Source organism: Vidua chalybeata, chromosome 20 (genome assembly GCF_026979565.1).
Source record: "Vidua chalybeata isolate OUT-0048 chromosome 20, bVidCha1 merged haplotype, whole genome shotgun sequence".
In the NCBI taxonomy this organism is placed as follows: domain Eukaryota; kingdom Metazoa; phylum Chordata; class Aves; order Passeriformes; family Viduidae; genus Vidua; species Vidua chalybeata.
Genome location: NC_071549.1, coordinates 7,163,422 through 7,178,045, shown reverse-complemented (window position 1 = coordinate 7,178,045; position 14,624 = coordinate 7,163,422). Strand labels below are relative to the sequence as shown.

The 14,624-nt window shown below is 49.1% G+C and overlaps 1 protein-coding gene across 2 annotated transcripts in view; it reads left to right on the top strand.

Moving 5' to 3' along the window:
* The first annotated feature begins 1,072 nt into the window (after positions 1 to 1,072).
* The window catches only part of PHF12 (PHD finger protein 12), a 31,661-nt gene continuing 18,109 nt past the window's right edge, over positions 1,073 to 14,624 (top strand). Inside the window, exons 1-2 of one of the 2 annotated variants that reach the window (XM_053961126.1) lie at positions 1,073 to 1,247; positions 1,569 to 1,750. In XM_053961126.1, coding sequence (XP_053817101.1) covers positions 1,182 to 1,247; positions 1,569 to 1,750 — 248 coding nt within the window. In that variant the 5' untranslated portion in view covers positions 1,073 to 1,181. The remainder of the gene's footprint in view (positions 1,248 to 1,568; positions 1,751 to 14,624) is intronic. The other variant, XM_053961127.1, reaches the window with a different exon arrangement.

Here is a 14,624-nt window from a genome sequence, read left to right as displayed (position 1 = left end):
CCCCCGCTTGCTTCGCCCTCACCGGGGGGGTCCCTTCCGCCACCAGCGTGTCCCCAACGCGCGCCCCGGCACCCCAGCGCGGCCAGGCCCGGAGTGACGGGGTGGGCAGGGGCACCGGGCATGGCTGTGCCCCCCCCCCCCCCCCACCGCCGCGTCCCGCCCGGGCTGGTGACCCCGGCCCCCGCCGCCCCCTCGGTCTGGAGGGGACACCGCCCCCCCTCCCCATCTTTTGGTTGTTTCATTAATAAAAACTGGTGTTTTAGAAGAAGCGATGGCGTCTTCCTCAGCGGGGCCGGGCAGCTTGGGATGGGGACACACCGACACACACAGCCCCCAGCGTGGGCCCTGCGCCCACCTCACAGCCACGCCGATGACACCGCGACCCCCACGCCCTCCCCTCCCGTGCGCTCCGGGGGGGGGGCGCTGCCGCTTTAAGAGGCGTGGCCTCTGCCGGGGTGACGTCAGAACCAGAGACCGCGCCCCCGGCGCGGCGCGCGCCCCCTGCCGACCGGCGCGTGTCCCGCCGCCCCGCCCCGCGCCGTTACGTCACTGACGTCCCCGCGCGCCCCGCCCGCTCGCTGGAACGTGACGGCCGCCACGCGCCTGCGCGAGAAGAGGGCGGAGAAGGGGCGGGGCGGGGCGGAGCCGCGCGGGGGGAGGGAGGCGCTTCGCGCACGCGCGGTGGCTCCGCGTGCGTCCCGCCGCCCCCCCGCTCCCCCCGGCCGCCGCCGCCGCCGCCGCGCCAGGTCCGCGCGCGGGAGGCGGCGCGGAGCGCGCAGGCGCGCGGGGCGGGCGGGGCGGGGGCGCGGAGTGCGCGTGCGCGCGGGGCCCGGAGCGTCGGCGCCGCCTGTGCGCGGGGCGTGCGCGGTGCGTGAGCGGCCGCGGCGGGCGCGGGGCCGCCGCCCCCTCCCTCCCTCACCCACCCACCCCCTGCGCGGCAATGGCAGCGGGCGTCGGGCCCCCCGTGGCCGCCCCCGGGCACGGCTGGAGGAGGAGGAGGACGACGCGCAAGCCGCAGCGGCCCGTGGGATAGGCCCCGCCGCCCGCCCGCCCCCGCCGCGCCGCGCCCCCCCCCCCCCCCCCCCCCCCCCCCGCCTCGACGCGGAGCCGCCGCTGAGGGGCCGCCGCACTCGCTCCCTCTCGCCGGGGGGGGCTCTCGGGGCCGCTCCTGGGCTGGATGAATGTGGGAGAAGATGGAGACCAAGACGATCGTCTACGACCTGGACACCTCCGGGGGGCTGATGGAGGTGAGGCCCGGGACGCGGCGGGGGGGGCCGGGCCGGGGGGGGGGCAGTGGGGCTGCAAGATGGCGAGGGAACCCCCCCAGCCCGGAGCCCCGTGGCCTTACAAGGAAGTGCGGAGGGACGGAGGCAGCTCGCCCGGCCCCCGGAGAGGCCCTGCCGGACACTGGGCGGGCGGGGCGGGCTCGGCCGGGGCTCTGTCCCCCCCGCGATCCCCTCCCGGAGGGCCCGGGGTCGCTGTCCCCCCGGTGGGCTCGGGGAGAAGGGCGCTGGGTCAGGGTCCGCGCAGCCCCTCAGAGCCCGCTCTGTCTGTGTGTGCATGTGCAGCAAATCCAGGCCCTCCTGGCTCCCCCCAAGAGCGAAGATGGGGAGAAGAAGAGCAGGAGGCCCGAGAAGGAGCCCAGGCGAAGTGGCAGGGCCACTAACCACGATAGCTGCGATAGCTGCAAGGAAGGAGGGGATCTGCTGTGCTGCGATCACTGCCCCGCCGCTTTCCACCTCCAGTGCTGGTAAGGCTTGGCGCTCTCTCCCTCCGGATCTGCCCGGAGCACCTTCCCTCCGGCCGCTCCCGCTTCCCGTTAGGTCCCGGGGAGGGGGGGGACGTGGGGCCGGCTGGAGCAGACAGGAACAAAAAGGAGGTGCAAACCCCGCTTGGCTCCATTCCTTCTCGGACTAATCCACAGCGGCCGAGGTGAACCCTCCCCTGGCTGCTTTCTGGAGGGTTGGGGGTCCACCCTCCTCCTTTCTTTTTGTGCTGAGCAGCAGGCGAGAGGCCTGGAGGAGGAGCGAGGCCGCTGGCTGCGCGGCCTGGCTGCCTTGGTGCTGCCCCTGCCCGGCCTTTCGCCCTCCCCAGCGGGAAACTTCCCCACCTCCCCCCTCTCCAAGGGTGCCTGGCTTGCGGGAGACCCTCCGGAGGGCCCTGGCTGGAGAGGGGGAAGCCCTGGTGGCGTCTCCGCACCAGGCCTGACGTTCCCAGCGCTTCCGTGCTGCTGCAGCTGCTGGGAATAATGGAGGTTGCTGTCTCTGTGTCTCCCTGCCTCACTGTTTACAATATGGCGACCTTCCTTTAAATTATATTTTTATTCTCAGCGCCATTTTGGCTGCATATATGACTTCCAAACCCTCGCAACACTCCCCACAGTATCTCAAACGTGAAAATACCTTCCCCGTGGAAATCCAGGCCTCCAGACTTTAACGTTGGCCGGTTTTATTCCTTTCCCTCCTTTTTTCCCTTCCTCCTTGCTCTTGCGACCTGCTTGTCTCATCCGTGGGGGTGTCTGCCGTGAACTGGGGGGCTGCCGGGTGTTCTTGCTGGGAGTTGTGTGGCTTTGTTGATGAAGGCAGAGCTTTCTGCATGCAGATCTGGCTGCCGGCTGGGAATCGAGGTGCGTGTGGAAGCGGTGGCAGAGCTCGAGGTGCTGGAGGCTGCAGCAGGATGGGCTCTTGCTGCCTTCCCTCACAGCTTCCCAAGCTCTCCCGGCACAAAGCGACACCACGCCAAAAGCACCTCAACTTTCCGCCCCAAAGTTTTTTTCCTTTTTCTGCACCCGGGGCTTGGATGCATCCTGAAATCCCCCCTTTCAACAGTTGACACAGGCGGGCGGTTTGTGTTAAATTAGCACAGCCAGAGTGGATAATGGAGTGGAGGAGGGAGCGGGGCAAGTCAAACAGCTGGAGCTTGGGAATACAGAGTATTCTTCCTTAGGGAAGATTTTTTAACCACATTCCTTTCTCTCTTTCATGCTTTGGAGCTTTGTTTGCCACCCTGTTACAGCTGTCTCCTCTGCGCTTTTTTTTCCCTCCCTCTGTTGGTTTCTTTTTTTCTTGCTTTTTTTCTGATTTTCATTTGCTTGCTGGCTATTCTGCATTTCTGTGCTAATTGAGGGTCTCAGAACACTTATTAAACTGGTTGCTGATAGCAGGGAAGCTGAGTGTGCGGTCACAGTCCTGTAGGGAGTGTCCCGTTAGCAGCGTGTAGCCAGGCAAACCCGACAATGCTGTAGCATGCAGCCATGACATCATCCCTCCTACCCTGAGGAAGTGCTACTGGTGGTAGTGCAGATCCTCTAATATTTACTAGCAGGATAGTAATTATTATTTTCCATCCAGTGTCCTTGATGAGCTTTAATTTAAGGCTGGTTTTTTCCTTCTGCCGGGCATAGTTGCTTTCGGATGCAGCCAAACGCATCCTGAGCGTTCTCCTAGCGAGGCTGAAACTTCACATTTTGGGATGGAAGAGCTGTGCCTAAGGCTGCAGAGTTAATTCTGAATCCTAGCTAAGTCTGACCATAAATGAGACCACTTTGTGCGTGCCTAAATTTCATGGCTTAAGTTGGCGTTGTTTTTGTAATTAGTGAGTAGGAAACAACCAGGTAAATCAGAGACCTGAAAAGCTTTCACTGTACCTGAGTTAGTTGCATTACAATTGTATATGAATTGATATAAAAATATTATATAAAAATATATATGTATCTTTGGCTAACTAGTCACTCTTCAGAACAGAAATGAAAGAGCAATTTTAAATACTCTCTTTCACTCCATTTGTTGCCTCTTCTGTGGTTTCTCAAGCAATCCCTTTGACAGTGGCTGTGGGAGGTGGCACAGGGTGGAAAGGCTTTGTCTAAAGGCCTCCAGCTTCGGCCTGGTTCTGTCTCCTTCCTTCTGAACCTTTGTTGGACCCTTGGCTATGGCCTTCAGGTGACCTAGGTTGTCTCAAAGGGATGCTCAGGCTTTGTTTTTGTGTGTCTTCCCATTACCTCCTACACTTTGCTGAAAGTAAACTTCCATTCTGGATATAAACTTAGGCATAAAGGCAGCACTTGCAACTTCCTTTCTGCCTCCTTTTTTTTTTTATTTAAAGAATAGTAGCTGTGTTGGAAGGCTTGGTTTAAGTCACTTGAATAGCCCTGCTGGAGCACTCTTAACTGATTTGTGTCAACAGCTTACCTGTTCTCTGAATATTTATTGTGAATATTTATTCAACCTGCTTTAGTACCAGGTTGAGTTTATTATCAGTATGGCATAACAAAAAATGTAGCTTTTAATTGGCCTAGGGTTTGTGATCAGTTGATTACAGCTGTAATCAGCTTCCATACAGCTGTCTGGGAGAGGCCATATTGCAAAAGAAAAGGATTTTCAGGGGTATGATTGGCTCAAGCCCTGCAGTCATCTGGAGACAAACCCAGCTCAGCTTCCCAGGAACTCGTGTTGCTCCTTCCTGTGTAGGGAGGGTTCTTCTGTATCAAGTTGTTTAAAGCTGTAGTGAGGAAGTTGGCTTTGCTAGGTGTGTGACCCTCAAACTTCAGCACTTTGCCTTAACTTTAGTTTAGCACTTGAACCCGTCGTACTCTGTGGAAAACAGAAGGCGGAGGCCAAAACTCCCGAAACTTTCAGAGTCTGATAGTGTTACACATCTGAGGTGGTAAATAACAAGTTTTGTTGGTACACCGTGGAACGACTGCTCCTCCTGAATTAACGTGGGTGGAAGTGACTTCCCAATTCATCTGTTGGGGTGTCAGCTTTTCCCACAACTCCATTTTGGAGTCACTAGTTCAGTGTCAAGCTGCTGTGGATGCTCTGAGGGGCCGGAGGATTCCAGCCTGGCTGGAGATAAACTGGCCTGGTGGGAGGGATACAGGAAAGTGTGAAATCCCTGCCAGATACTTAGTTTCAACATACTTGGATTAATATCATGGTCAGGTGACTCTGTTCAGGTTTGAATTTACAGAGAGAGGTTTTTTGGGTCCCTAGCAATTCTTGAAAACAGGACATCAGATTTTTAGCTCTGAAGTTGGTGTCTGGTTCTACTGTTTGCCCACAATCTGCTGCTTTGGGTAACAGTGCAGAGTGCATTTCCATCCTGATGTTCTGCCTTAGCCCAGGCCCCCAGGGATGGTGCACACTCCTTCTTTACATGATTGAAAACCAATTTTCCAGTGCTACTTCTATTCTTTCCCATTTATATCCTCCTCCTGGCAATGTGATTGTTAGAATTCCCTGTGTTTTCTTGAGCTTGTAGTAAACTTGATTCACATTGAAGCGGGTTTGCAAAGTGACTGATGTTGCAAATTCATTACGAAGGATTAGAAAGATCCCCGGGAGAGGAAAAGTTTAGTTAACAAGCTGGGGGAGGGGAGTGACAACAGGAGGGAGAACCAACACAGAACAGTTTTGTGTTTGTTTTTTTTCTCTCTCTTTTTGTTTTTTTTTTAAAGTCTCCCTGCCCGAGTTTCTGGTTGGAGGAGCCCAAAAGCACAAACCTCGCTGAATGCTGCGGTTCAAGTCCCTCTTGTAAAAATCTCATGCCGCTGGCTGTGCAGCTCTGCTGGCATGGCAGAGTGACCTCAGTCCCTTAAAGCTCACCAGTTACATAAACGACAGTGCCAGTTTTGTGGCACTGCTCAGCAAAAAAGGTTCCTCCTAGCTGGGCTTCCTCACTGCTGTGCTGGGAGAAGTGTGTTCTGTCCGTACCAGGGGCTGCTACCTCCATCAAACTTTTTGCAACACCTCCTTGTGTTTACATTTGCAGTGTTTGGCTTATTTCCCCTCTGATTTGGCAGTCTTCACCCAAGTGCTGGTGTCGAAGAACAGGAGTAACAGAGCTGCAAAGTGCAGCAGAGGAAGCTAAGCTAGAGTTTTGGTATTTTCTATGAGTCACATTGTTTTAGTGCTTCGAACAAAGAATGGAAAAAAGTTGTGTTTGGCTGGTAGGACATCGATAACTCTTTCCTCACCTTATTCGATCTAAAATGCCCTGTTTTATCTTTGGCATTCGTTCTAGCTTTGGGTTTTTACATGAATATGCAGTCTGTGAGTGGAGAAAAACAATGGCCAGTCTATTGTCTCAGTTAATCCTTCCCTTACTGGTCATCTTGGGCTGCCTCGGGTGTTTCAGGTGAATCTTAGAATGGTCTGAGGCATCTCCTGCTGCAAGGAGTAGCAGGATGTCCAGGAAGATGCTGGAGAGGCAAACTTCTTGCCTAATAGTGACTAAGAATGGGTTTCAGTACATCAAATTGCATCACAGCTTCAAAAAAGCTTGTCATTTTAAGTGGAGGCAGTTTTTATTATGAGGCTTTCTGTTTGTTTGGGTTTTTTTAACAGTAAATGAGTGGCAAACCCCTACTTTAATGTTGATGTGATTGCATATTGAAGGTCAGAGTAAGCTGTTCTGTTCCTGACATATAAATGTATCTATCTTAACCGATACTTTGTTAAAACAATATTGGTTTAAGTATGTGCTTTAAAAAAAAAACTCAACTTTCGTTTTTATGTATCTCTGGTTCCGATATTTTGGGAGCCTTGGGGCCAGCCTAGGCTGGATCCTGAGGCAGGAGGAAGTGATTGCCCTGACTGGGTTTCTGGCAGCAGAGGGTCGCTGCGTGTGCGCCTGCAGATGTGGTAACATGATCAGTCTTGGCAGCTCTGCTCAGCAAAGTTGTACCAATGAGATTTTTCACTCTCCTTATTTTGTCCTAAATCTCTCTGTGCAAAGGCAGATAAGGTCAGCCTAAATCTATGGACTTCAGCTGAGGGCTCCAGCAAATCATTCACAGTAAGAATTTGAGGAACTCGTGATTGGGTGACTTGCAAATCACCACTCTCACCTGGGTGTGTGGATGTTGCTCGTGTTAAACTGTGTGTGAGCAGATTTTGCACTGTGGGAAAGAACTGGGGATTTGGATTGAACCATGGGTCTCTGCTGCGGTTCCCAACATCAGTGTGGAATGATAGGGGCATGGCTTTGGGATTCTAAAGTCAAGGATTCAAAGTTGAGGAGGGGGATGTTTAGCTACTTAACTTAGGCTTTGCCTTCAAGATGTGGCTGCTTCATGGACTGGTTTCTCATCAATCCCTGCATTGTTCCAAAGCTGTTTAAAATGGCACAGTGGAAGACTGTGAACAAGGAAAATCCTCCGTGGTTTCGTACCTTGGCTTAGGAAAGTGCCAGTTTTATGTTGATCACGACTTGTGGAACTGAAAAATCTTTTTTCTGTGCTGCTGTGAGGTCCATTTTTGAGTTGTCTCTTCAGGAGCAGGAGGCTGCAGCGGTTTGCTTCGAGGTGGGGTTCACTGCTTTGTTCCTGCTGCTCCAGAGCTGGTCTTTCCTGGTATGTCAGCCTGCAGGCATGACTCATGGGAGCTTTTCACAACATGGAAAGGTCTTCCCAGAGGAATTCCAGCTCCTCCAGGCATTTGCAAAGGAAATTCTTAATTGGATTAGATTCATAATACTAATCTGCTAATGACTGTTTGTTATGGAGATCTTGGCACTATCTTGTAAATATATTCACCTTCCTTTAGCTGCCTTATGTCTTTTTATCACATACAAGCTCAGTGTTGTTAAGATTGTACTGCCGCCAGCAGATCTGATAGTTGGGAATGGGGGACTACTGTGTTTATTACACAAGATCTTATAAAGCTCATAATTCTTTCCTCTCTCTCTCTCCATTTCACGGTGTTGTTTAGGTGGTGTACTAAAAGGGAAGCGCTGGTAATTGGCATGTCTGACATCCGGCTGTACTTCTCTTACCATGGGTGTGAAGGACACCCCGGGTGGGGAGTGCCTCTGTGCAGTTGTCAGTGACAGAACTGTGTATTTTTAGTAAGAATCAGGACCAAACAGGCATTTCCTTCCACCCAAAAAGGGCCTTTTTGCGTTGTAGGTGCTGTTGTGGTGGTGTGAGGAACACCTGCAGGAGAGCAGGACTCCTGTGTTTCCCTGTGTAAGACTGAGTCAATTTGAAATTTCAGTTGTAACATCAATACTGAAACAGTTTTTCAACAGTAACATAAATTCTTCTGTTTATTGACCCACACCAGTGGATGTTAAACTGCTTTTGTTGCTAGACTGACTCACTGGTATGTGTCAGGTTCTTGAGTTTTTCCTGTGCTCTGCAGCCTTTCTTAATCCTTGAGTCACTATCAAATAGCAGGAATCTGCTGTGGAGAAAGGGAGCAGTTACTTCCAGAGTAGGAAAGAGGTGTATCTCCCTAAAAGCTAGTGTGACAGTGAATATTTAGGAAGTGCTGTCTGTTGGAATATAAATCATGTGAGAAGGATGTACCCATTTTGTTTTTTTAAACCAGTCAGGAAGTTCTCTTGGACTTGTGAAAATGCAAATGTATCTGGGGATATAACATGGCTTTGTTACAGGGGTATGAAAGAAGTGAGTGTAAGCAAAAAGCACCTTGCCACGTCAGGTTACTGGCTAGACTTGTGATTTTTGTGACACAGATTGTCAGAGCTGGCTTTTCTTTCTTATAGTAATCGATTTGTGCTGTCTCCAGCTCCACTGCTCACTAGATGTCTGCCCAGCTTCCTCGAAGGAACACTGCAGTATCCAGTAACTCTGTAAGCTGAGTAAAAATAGTGTTGTAGCTTCCCTTTAATAAAGAGGTTGACACATACCAGTTGTAATGCAATCACATACCTTTTTAGGGGATGGAGTAAATAAATGCTCCCTGTAGCCAAAAATGAAGGGGGGGGGGAAAGAAAAAAAAAAAAACAGGTTGTATAAATCATTCTTCCTGTTGGTGTATCAGATGTTGAGCACAAAAGGCAAAGAGCATCTCAGCCAGCTGGGGGGAATCGAGTGCCTGAACCCAACTCTAACCCATTTCTGCTGACGTCTGCTCTGCACGATCACTGGAAGCAAACTAGATGGAGCTGGAGATTACCGACTTTGAACCCTGCAGAAAGCACTGGCCTGAGGATACAATTTAGCAGGCTGAAAACCCCATGCTGAATTTCTGGCAAGCACTAGTGATTGGTGTGAAACACCTGCCTGTACAGCCTCTGACTTTGGGCACGGCATCATGTGAACTTCCCAGTGATCTCTGTCTAGAATAGCAACAGGAGCAAGATATGAAGGTGATCTGGAAAAGGCAGAAAAGAATGTATGCCCTGCTCTAAGGATTTTTTATTGGTGGTGTTTTTTTTTTTTTTTTTTTTGTGGATATTTCTGTCTCTGCTCTTTTTTCTCTCTTCCCCAGCATTCTTGGGAAAGCCTAGTCCACATGTAGATGTCAGAATTACACTTCACTTGTGTCTGTGTGAAGACAAATCATGCTTTTGCTTTTATGGGTCTGCCCTTCATCTTCTGATGTGCTGCTTTCCTTTTTTCCACCTTATTGCTGCTGTCCTTTCACCCCTGTCTCCTTTGAACACATTCAGTATGGCTAGGGCTGAATGTGTTCACTTCCCAGAAACCTCTCAGACCTGTGTTTTGATTATTTTTTTTCCCACCAGAGATGTCTCTTCATTTATTGTTCTTTAAAGACAGAATTGGATGAAGTGATCCTCACCAGGGCTGTGTTGTTCCTCAGCCTCCTTTCTTTTCCCTGTTGCTGCCCTATGTGTCATCCTGCTTTGAGAAGATGACTTCTAATCTGTTAAGAAGATGGTGCTATAAAGACCTGAACACTTAATAATGAACCTGGACATTGAATTCAGGCTATTGTTACTATTGTCTGCAGCACAGGCATGAGTGATGCCTGGGAAAGAAACAGGAGTCAGGATGTGCAAAATGTCTGAATTTCTGTGTCTGACCCACATTTTTCAAAGTCAGTAATTCTTCTATCAACTTCCATGGTTTCTGCTTATAAATACAAAGCTGGATAGCTCCCTAGGCAAATACGTCTCAAATATCAGAGTTCATAACCAGTCAAACTAATCAAAAAATAATAATCAGAAACCCTCACTGCAATTCTGGTGGTACTATACACTCTTTAAAACATATTTATTTATATATATATATATGTGTTTACCTATGTGTGGAAATTTGGTATCTTAAAAACAATACTTCCTTTAATTTTTTGTCAGCTGGACATTAATGAGGGTAATAACTAACAGGTTGTCTAGGGAATGGTCTCTGTGGGCCAGGTTCTTTCTATAAATAGAAGTAACTAATTACATCAGGTGATCACATGTTTACATGCAGCTTATCCAGTTTATTGGACCCTCCTGCTCATCAGGTTGGAGGCAAAAGAGTTCTGCTTCATGCCTTGGAGGATACTTCCTTGATTCCCCATGAACTTCAGGATTGCCTGTGCACGAGGGCATAGAGAGGAGGCAGGACCCCAGTGAAGGCAGGAAGGGAGCTGAGGTAAGGTAGATAAACACCTGCTTCCATGATGTCCTCTTCCCAGGATGGGAGTAGCAGGAGTGGTTTGATGGATTCAAGTAAATAAGTTCATTGGCATTGAAATTCACAGATTACTCACAAAATTTATGATACACTCATGAAATGGTACCTGGTTCTTGGGAGCACAGTGGTGCTGCTGTCAGAGCCTGGGACTGCTGGCCAAGCCCTTGAAATGTTGAACACTGGCAGGTCTAGATAGTAAAAACAAGCACACAGTGAAGGAGATTTTGGGATCTGGCATACCCAGCAAAGCTGCTGCTTAAACCTTGAGGAGTTCAAGTCTTCCTCCACTCTTGTAGCGTGATGTAGACAATGTAGTGTACCTTTATTTTTTCATTGGGTGCATCTTACTCCTCACTGTCTGCCCATATAATGGTGTTTTAATCCTGCTTCTGTTTTCTGTCTGTTGCTGAACCCTTATTTCCAGCTCTGGCCATGCTGTTGGAAAGATGCACACTAAGCACATGCAGCGTTCCAGATGATGGGATAATTGGTGACCTGTGAAACAGTCACTTTGGTTCCCTTCCTTGCATAGTGGCAGCCAAAATAATCATGTCCTGACCTGTTTGGTGGTGTCCAGGAGTCCTTGCTGGATATTGCTAATTTAGAACTTATGTCCACGCTCAAGACTTTCACTTTAGTGTAAACAAAGTTATGCTGTCTGCTGTCAAGCTTTTTTCACATATTCCCTCAGGAGTTGTTGCACCATAGACAGACATATAGTGGGTGATGCTCTGTAGTTAATGTGAATTGTGCTGCTGGCTTAAAATAGGTATAACTTATAAACAGTGTGAGCCTAACTGAGGCCAGACAGTTAGTGAAACTGTTAGTTTTCATGTAATCAGGTCATGCTTGGAGGTCTGTAAAGAATAAAAATTGTGCTGGACTTATCTGAAGTTTCTTGGTCTCTGCATTGGTGCTTGAGAAATCTTTGGCTTTTTCAGGAAGATTATTGTTGTACAGCTGAGTGTCACAATTTATCCATGTTAATGAACAGAACTTGGAGACTTCACTGAATAATTTGAGGAATAACAGTGGAGGAGAGGAGGGAGCTGATAGTTTTCCTAATAACCACCTCTGAGGTAACTGAAAATCTGACTTCTGTCTTCAGAATCTTTGTGTTGATGCAAGAGTAAAAGAGGAAGGGTAAGGGAGTTGCAGTGGGGAGGAACTCGCCGCAGGCTGCAGCTGTTGGCTTGTTTGGTGTGGTTTTATTCTGTCTAAGGTAGAGGCTCAGGGTTCCAGGTGTCCTCCTTCAGCCGGGTTTGGGAGCAGCTGTGAGCAGAAGTATGTAACTTGGGCACAGTAAAAATGTTCCAAAAAGCTGAATTTGTAAATGATGCAACTTTCCCTGTTTCTCAATGGGGCTCTTGTAATGCCCTGACAGTGAGGTTGGTTTCCTGGTTTGTTTTAGCTGCCATTGAGGCCCTGCTGTAGGAAGCCAGGGAGCCTTGTTCTTTATGAAGCTGGTAGAACAGCTGTAGCTCTATCCATCATAGGGATAAAGAGGAGTCCCATAGAAGAGTTGAAAGCCTTCTTCCCTTATCTGGCAAACATATCTAGCATCCTTCATTATCATCCTGTCACTGAGTCTTGGTCAGTTAATCAAGTTTCCTGAGAAGGAAAAAATGTGTTTGCCTACATTTTTTCATGGTGTTACTATTTTTCCTCCGCACAGAAAAAAAAATATTTAAGTCCAATTGTTGAAAACAACTGACGTGAAAGAGAAGTTATTGAAGAAAGCTTCACCAGGCACTGGTTTGTTTTCCTGCCACCATTATCTCAGCTGGTAGCTGGCTGTATCCTGGTGGGTCCAAAAGTAGTGTCAACGTGCCTTTGACGCAAGATGGGCAGGAATGCAGTGTGTAAATAACCTCAGGTCTGCTTATAACTGGTTCCTTTGAGAGCTACAGCCCAGTTTGTATTGGAGAAGGTGCCATTCCTTGGAGCACTTGTTTATCTATTTATTGAGGTCAGCAAAGTGAGGAGTAATTACAGGATTTAGACTTGACAACAGGCTTCTGATGTATGAGAGCCTCAGAGTGTGAAATTGAAAAGCTAAGTGGCTCCATGCTATTGTTTGCTTGATAAAAACTCCTAATATGCTCTTGAAGATTTTTTTATTTTGTCATAGCCATTTAAGTTTTATTTAAGAGATAGTGCATTGCGTTCTGGCCATAGCAGAGCAATGCTTGACAATGCATCTGATAGGAATTTCAGGAGATAGTTAACTTTCTGAGAAAAAGCCATGAGACAGATACATGGCAAGTGACTTTCTAGTCAGTGTAGTGGTTTTTGACTAGGCAGTGATAAACATCTCCTTTAATTTTCAGAGGCTTTGTATGAGTTAGTCTTCCAGGTGTTTTTAAGTCAGCCTGTGTTTTTCAGAGCTGTCTTTGTTTTAAATGCAGAAACACATTCTGCTGAGCAGGTTGGATTTGGGTCACACCAAACCCCCCAGGTAAACAGCAAGAGGCCACCACTCTTGTCTGTGATGACAGGAGGGGAAACTTTCTGAAATGAAGGGTTAGTGAAAATGTACTGAAAAGTGCAACTGACTGGTGTGTAGTTGAAAGGAGATGTGTTGTAACCAAAGATAAAGTGGGAGCTGTACAATTCCAGGTCCTGTTGGCAGCAAACACTGGCGGCTGGAGCTGTGCATGCTAATGAACCCATGAAAGATAGGGAGAAAAGGGCCGTGGTGCTCCTGCCAAAGTGCTAATTCTTACCTTGCTTATGAAGATCAAGTATCTTGCTCAGATTTAAAAATCAGTTTCTTTTATGCTTACAGTAAAAGGTTGAAGAATGTGGTCATACCTAGTCAATTAAAACAGCATTCTTTAGCGCTTCCCCGGCTTTCTGTTGAGACCCAGGCAGTGCTCTCTGCTTGCTGCGAGGCCAGCAGTGCAGGAGCAGCCTTCATCAGTCTTTGTTAGCATGGTGAGCTGCGTTGATGAACAGTTCATTAACCAGGAGAGGCAGAATCAGTCTTTTAATACACTTGCTATCGCAGCTAGGCCCTGACAGTGAGCAGAAAACCTCAGGAGGCTTGTCTGAGCACTAAAACCTTTCTGCTGCTCTGAAACGAATCTTTCCCCCTCCTTCCACAGGCCTTTGGGTAGCAGTATTCATTAAAATGCTTCTTTAATAGTACGGTGTATGTAGGATTTCATGGTTCAAACCTAGCAAATGGGACAATAACATACACACTTGCAGAAGAAACCTGTTCTGACTCTTCCAGGCGTCTCTCAAGGTTCACCGTGGTATTAATTGTTTCATTGTAAAATGCGTAAGATTGAGGTAACAGTTAAAACAAATAACCGGAGGCATCTGGCAGCGTGTGGATCCCTGGCACGCCGCACGTCGGAATGGGGCAGACGTGTTCCCAGCAGTTCAGGCACGCTCGTCGGGAGCTTCAGAGGGTGAAATTTCACTAGAAACAAATCAAAGTCTGTGGGTTGTTTTTTTTTTTGCCCTGGGGTGTTGGGAGGGGAGAGGGGAATGGGCCACATGAATCCATACTTGCTGTAGATGCAGATCTAAGAGCTCGTTTTCTAGCAATAGTAAAACCTGAGCTATTGCAGGATGCACCTTAGGATTGAGCATGGATTTATGCTGCAGCAAGTACACGGGGATCATTTGTTACTCTCCTCCTTCCACACCCCCCCACTCCCTGCTTCTGTTAGCAAAAGATTAGTTTGGGGCAGGGAGTTACTGCTTCATCCAAGCATTTGAGGTGAAGCAGCCAGTAGTGGAGGCTTTGGTGCTCTCATCTAGAGCCTGATCTCTTGTTCATCCAAGCCCTCCAGGAAATGAGAAACATAAGCTGCAGGTATGTCAGTGCATATATGCAGAGCGCTGCGTTTCTGGAGCGCCTGGAACACGGAGGCCTCTGAAACCCTGCACTCCTCCTCAAAATGGCTGCCAGATGTGTTGGCTCTACTGAATTCCCCAGAGCCTGACACCAGAAATGCTGAGGTTATTACCAGCTTGGTTCTTGCTGTGTTCTTCCTTCAGTCTTGCAGGCACAGTGTTGCAAGAGGGAGTGTGACCCCGGATGGCTGCAGTACCTGCAGAGGCAGTCGCTGGCACACGGGCGAGCTCGGGGCAAGGCTCGCCGGGACTCTGTTTTTAAACAGAGGAAGTGTGTTTGTTTTCACAGTCCAGGCTTGGGAGCCCGGGCTGGGATCCTGTGCCATTTCCCTGTGCTAGGAGCAAGATTCTCGAGGAAGACAGC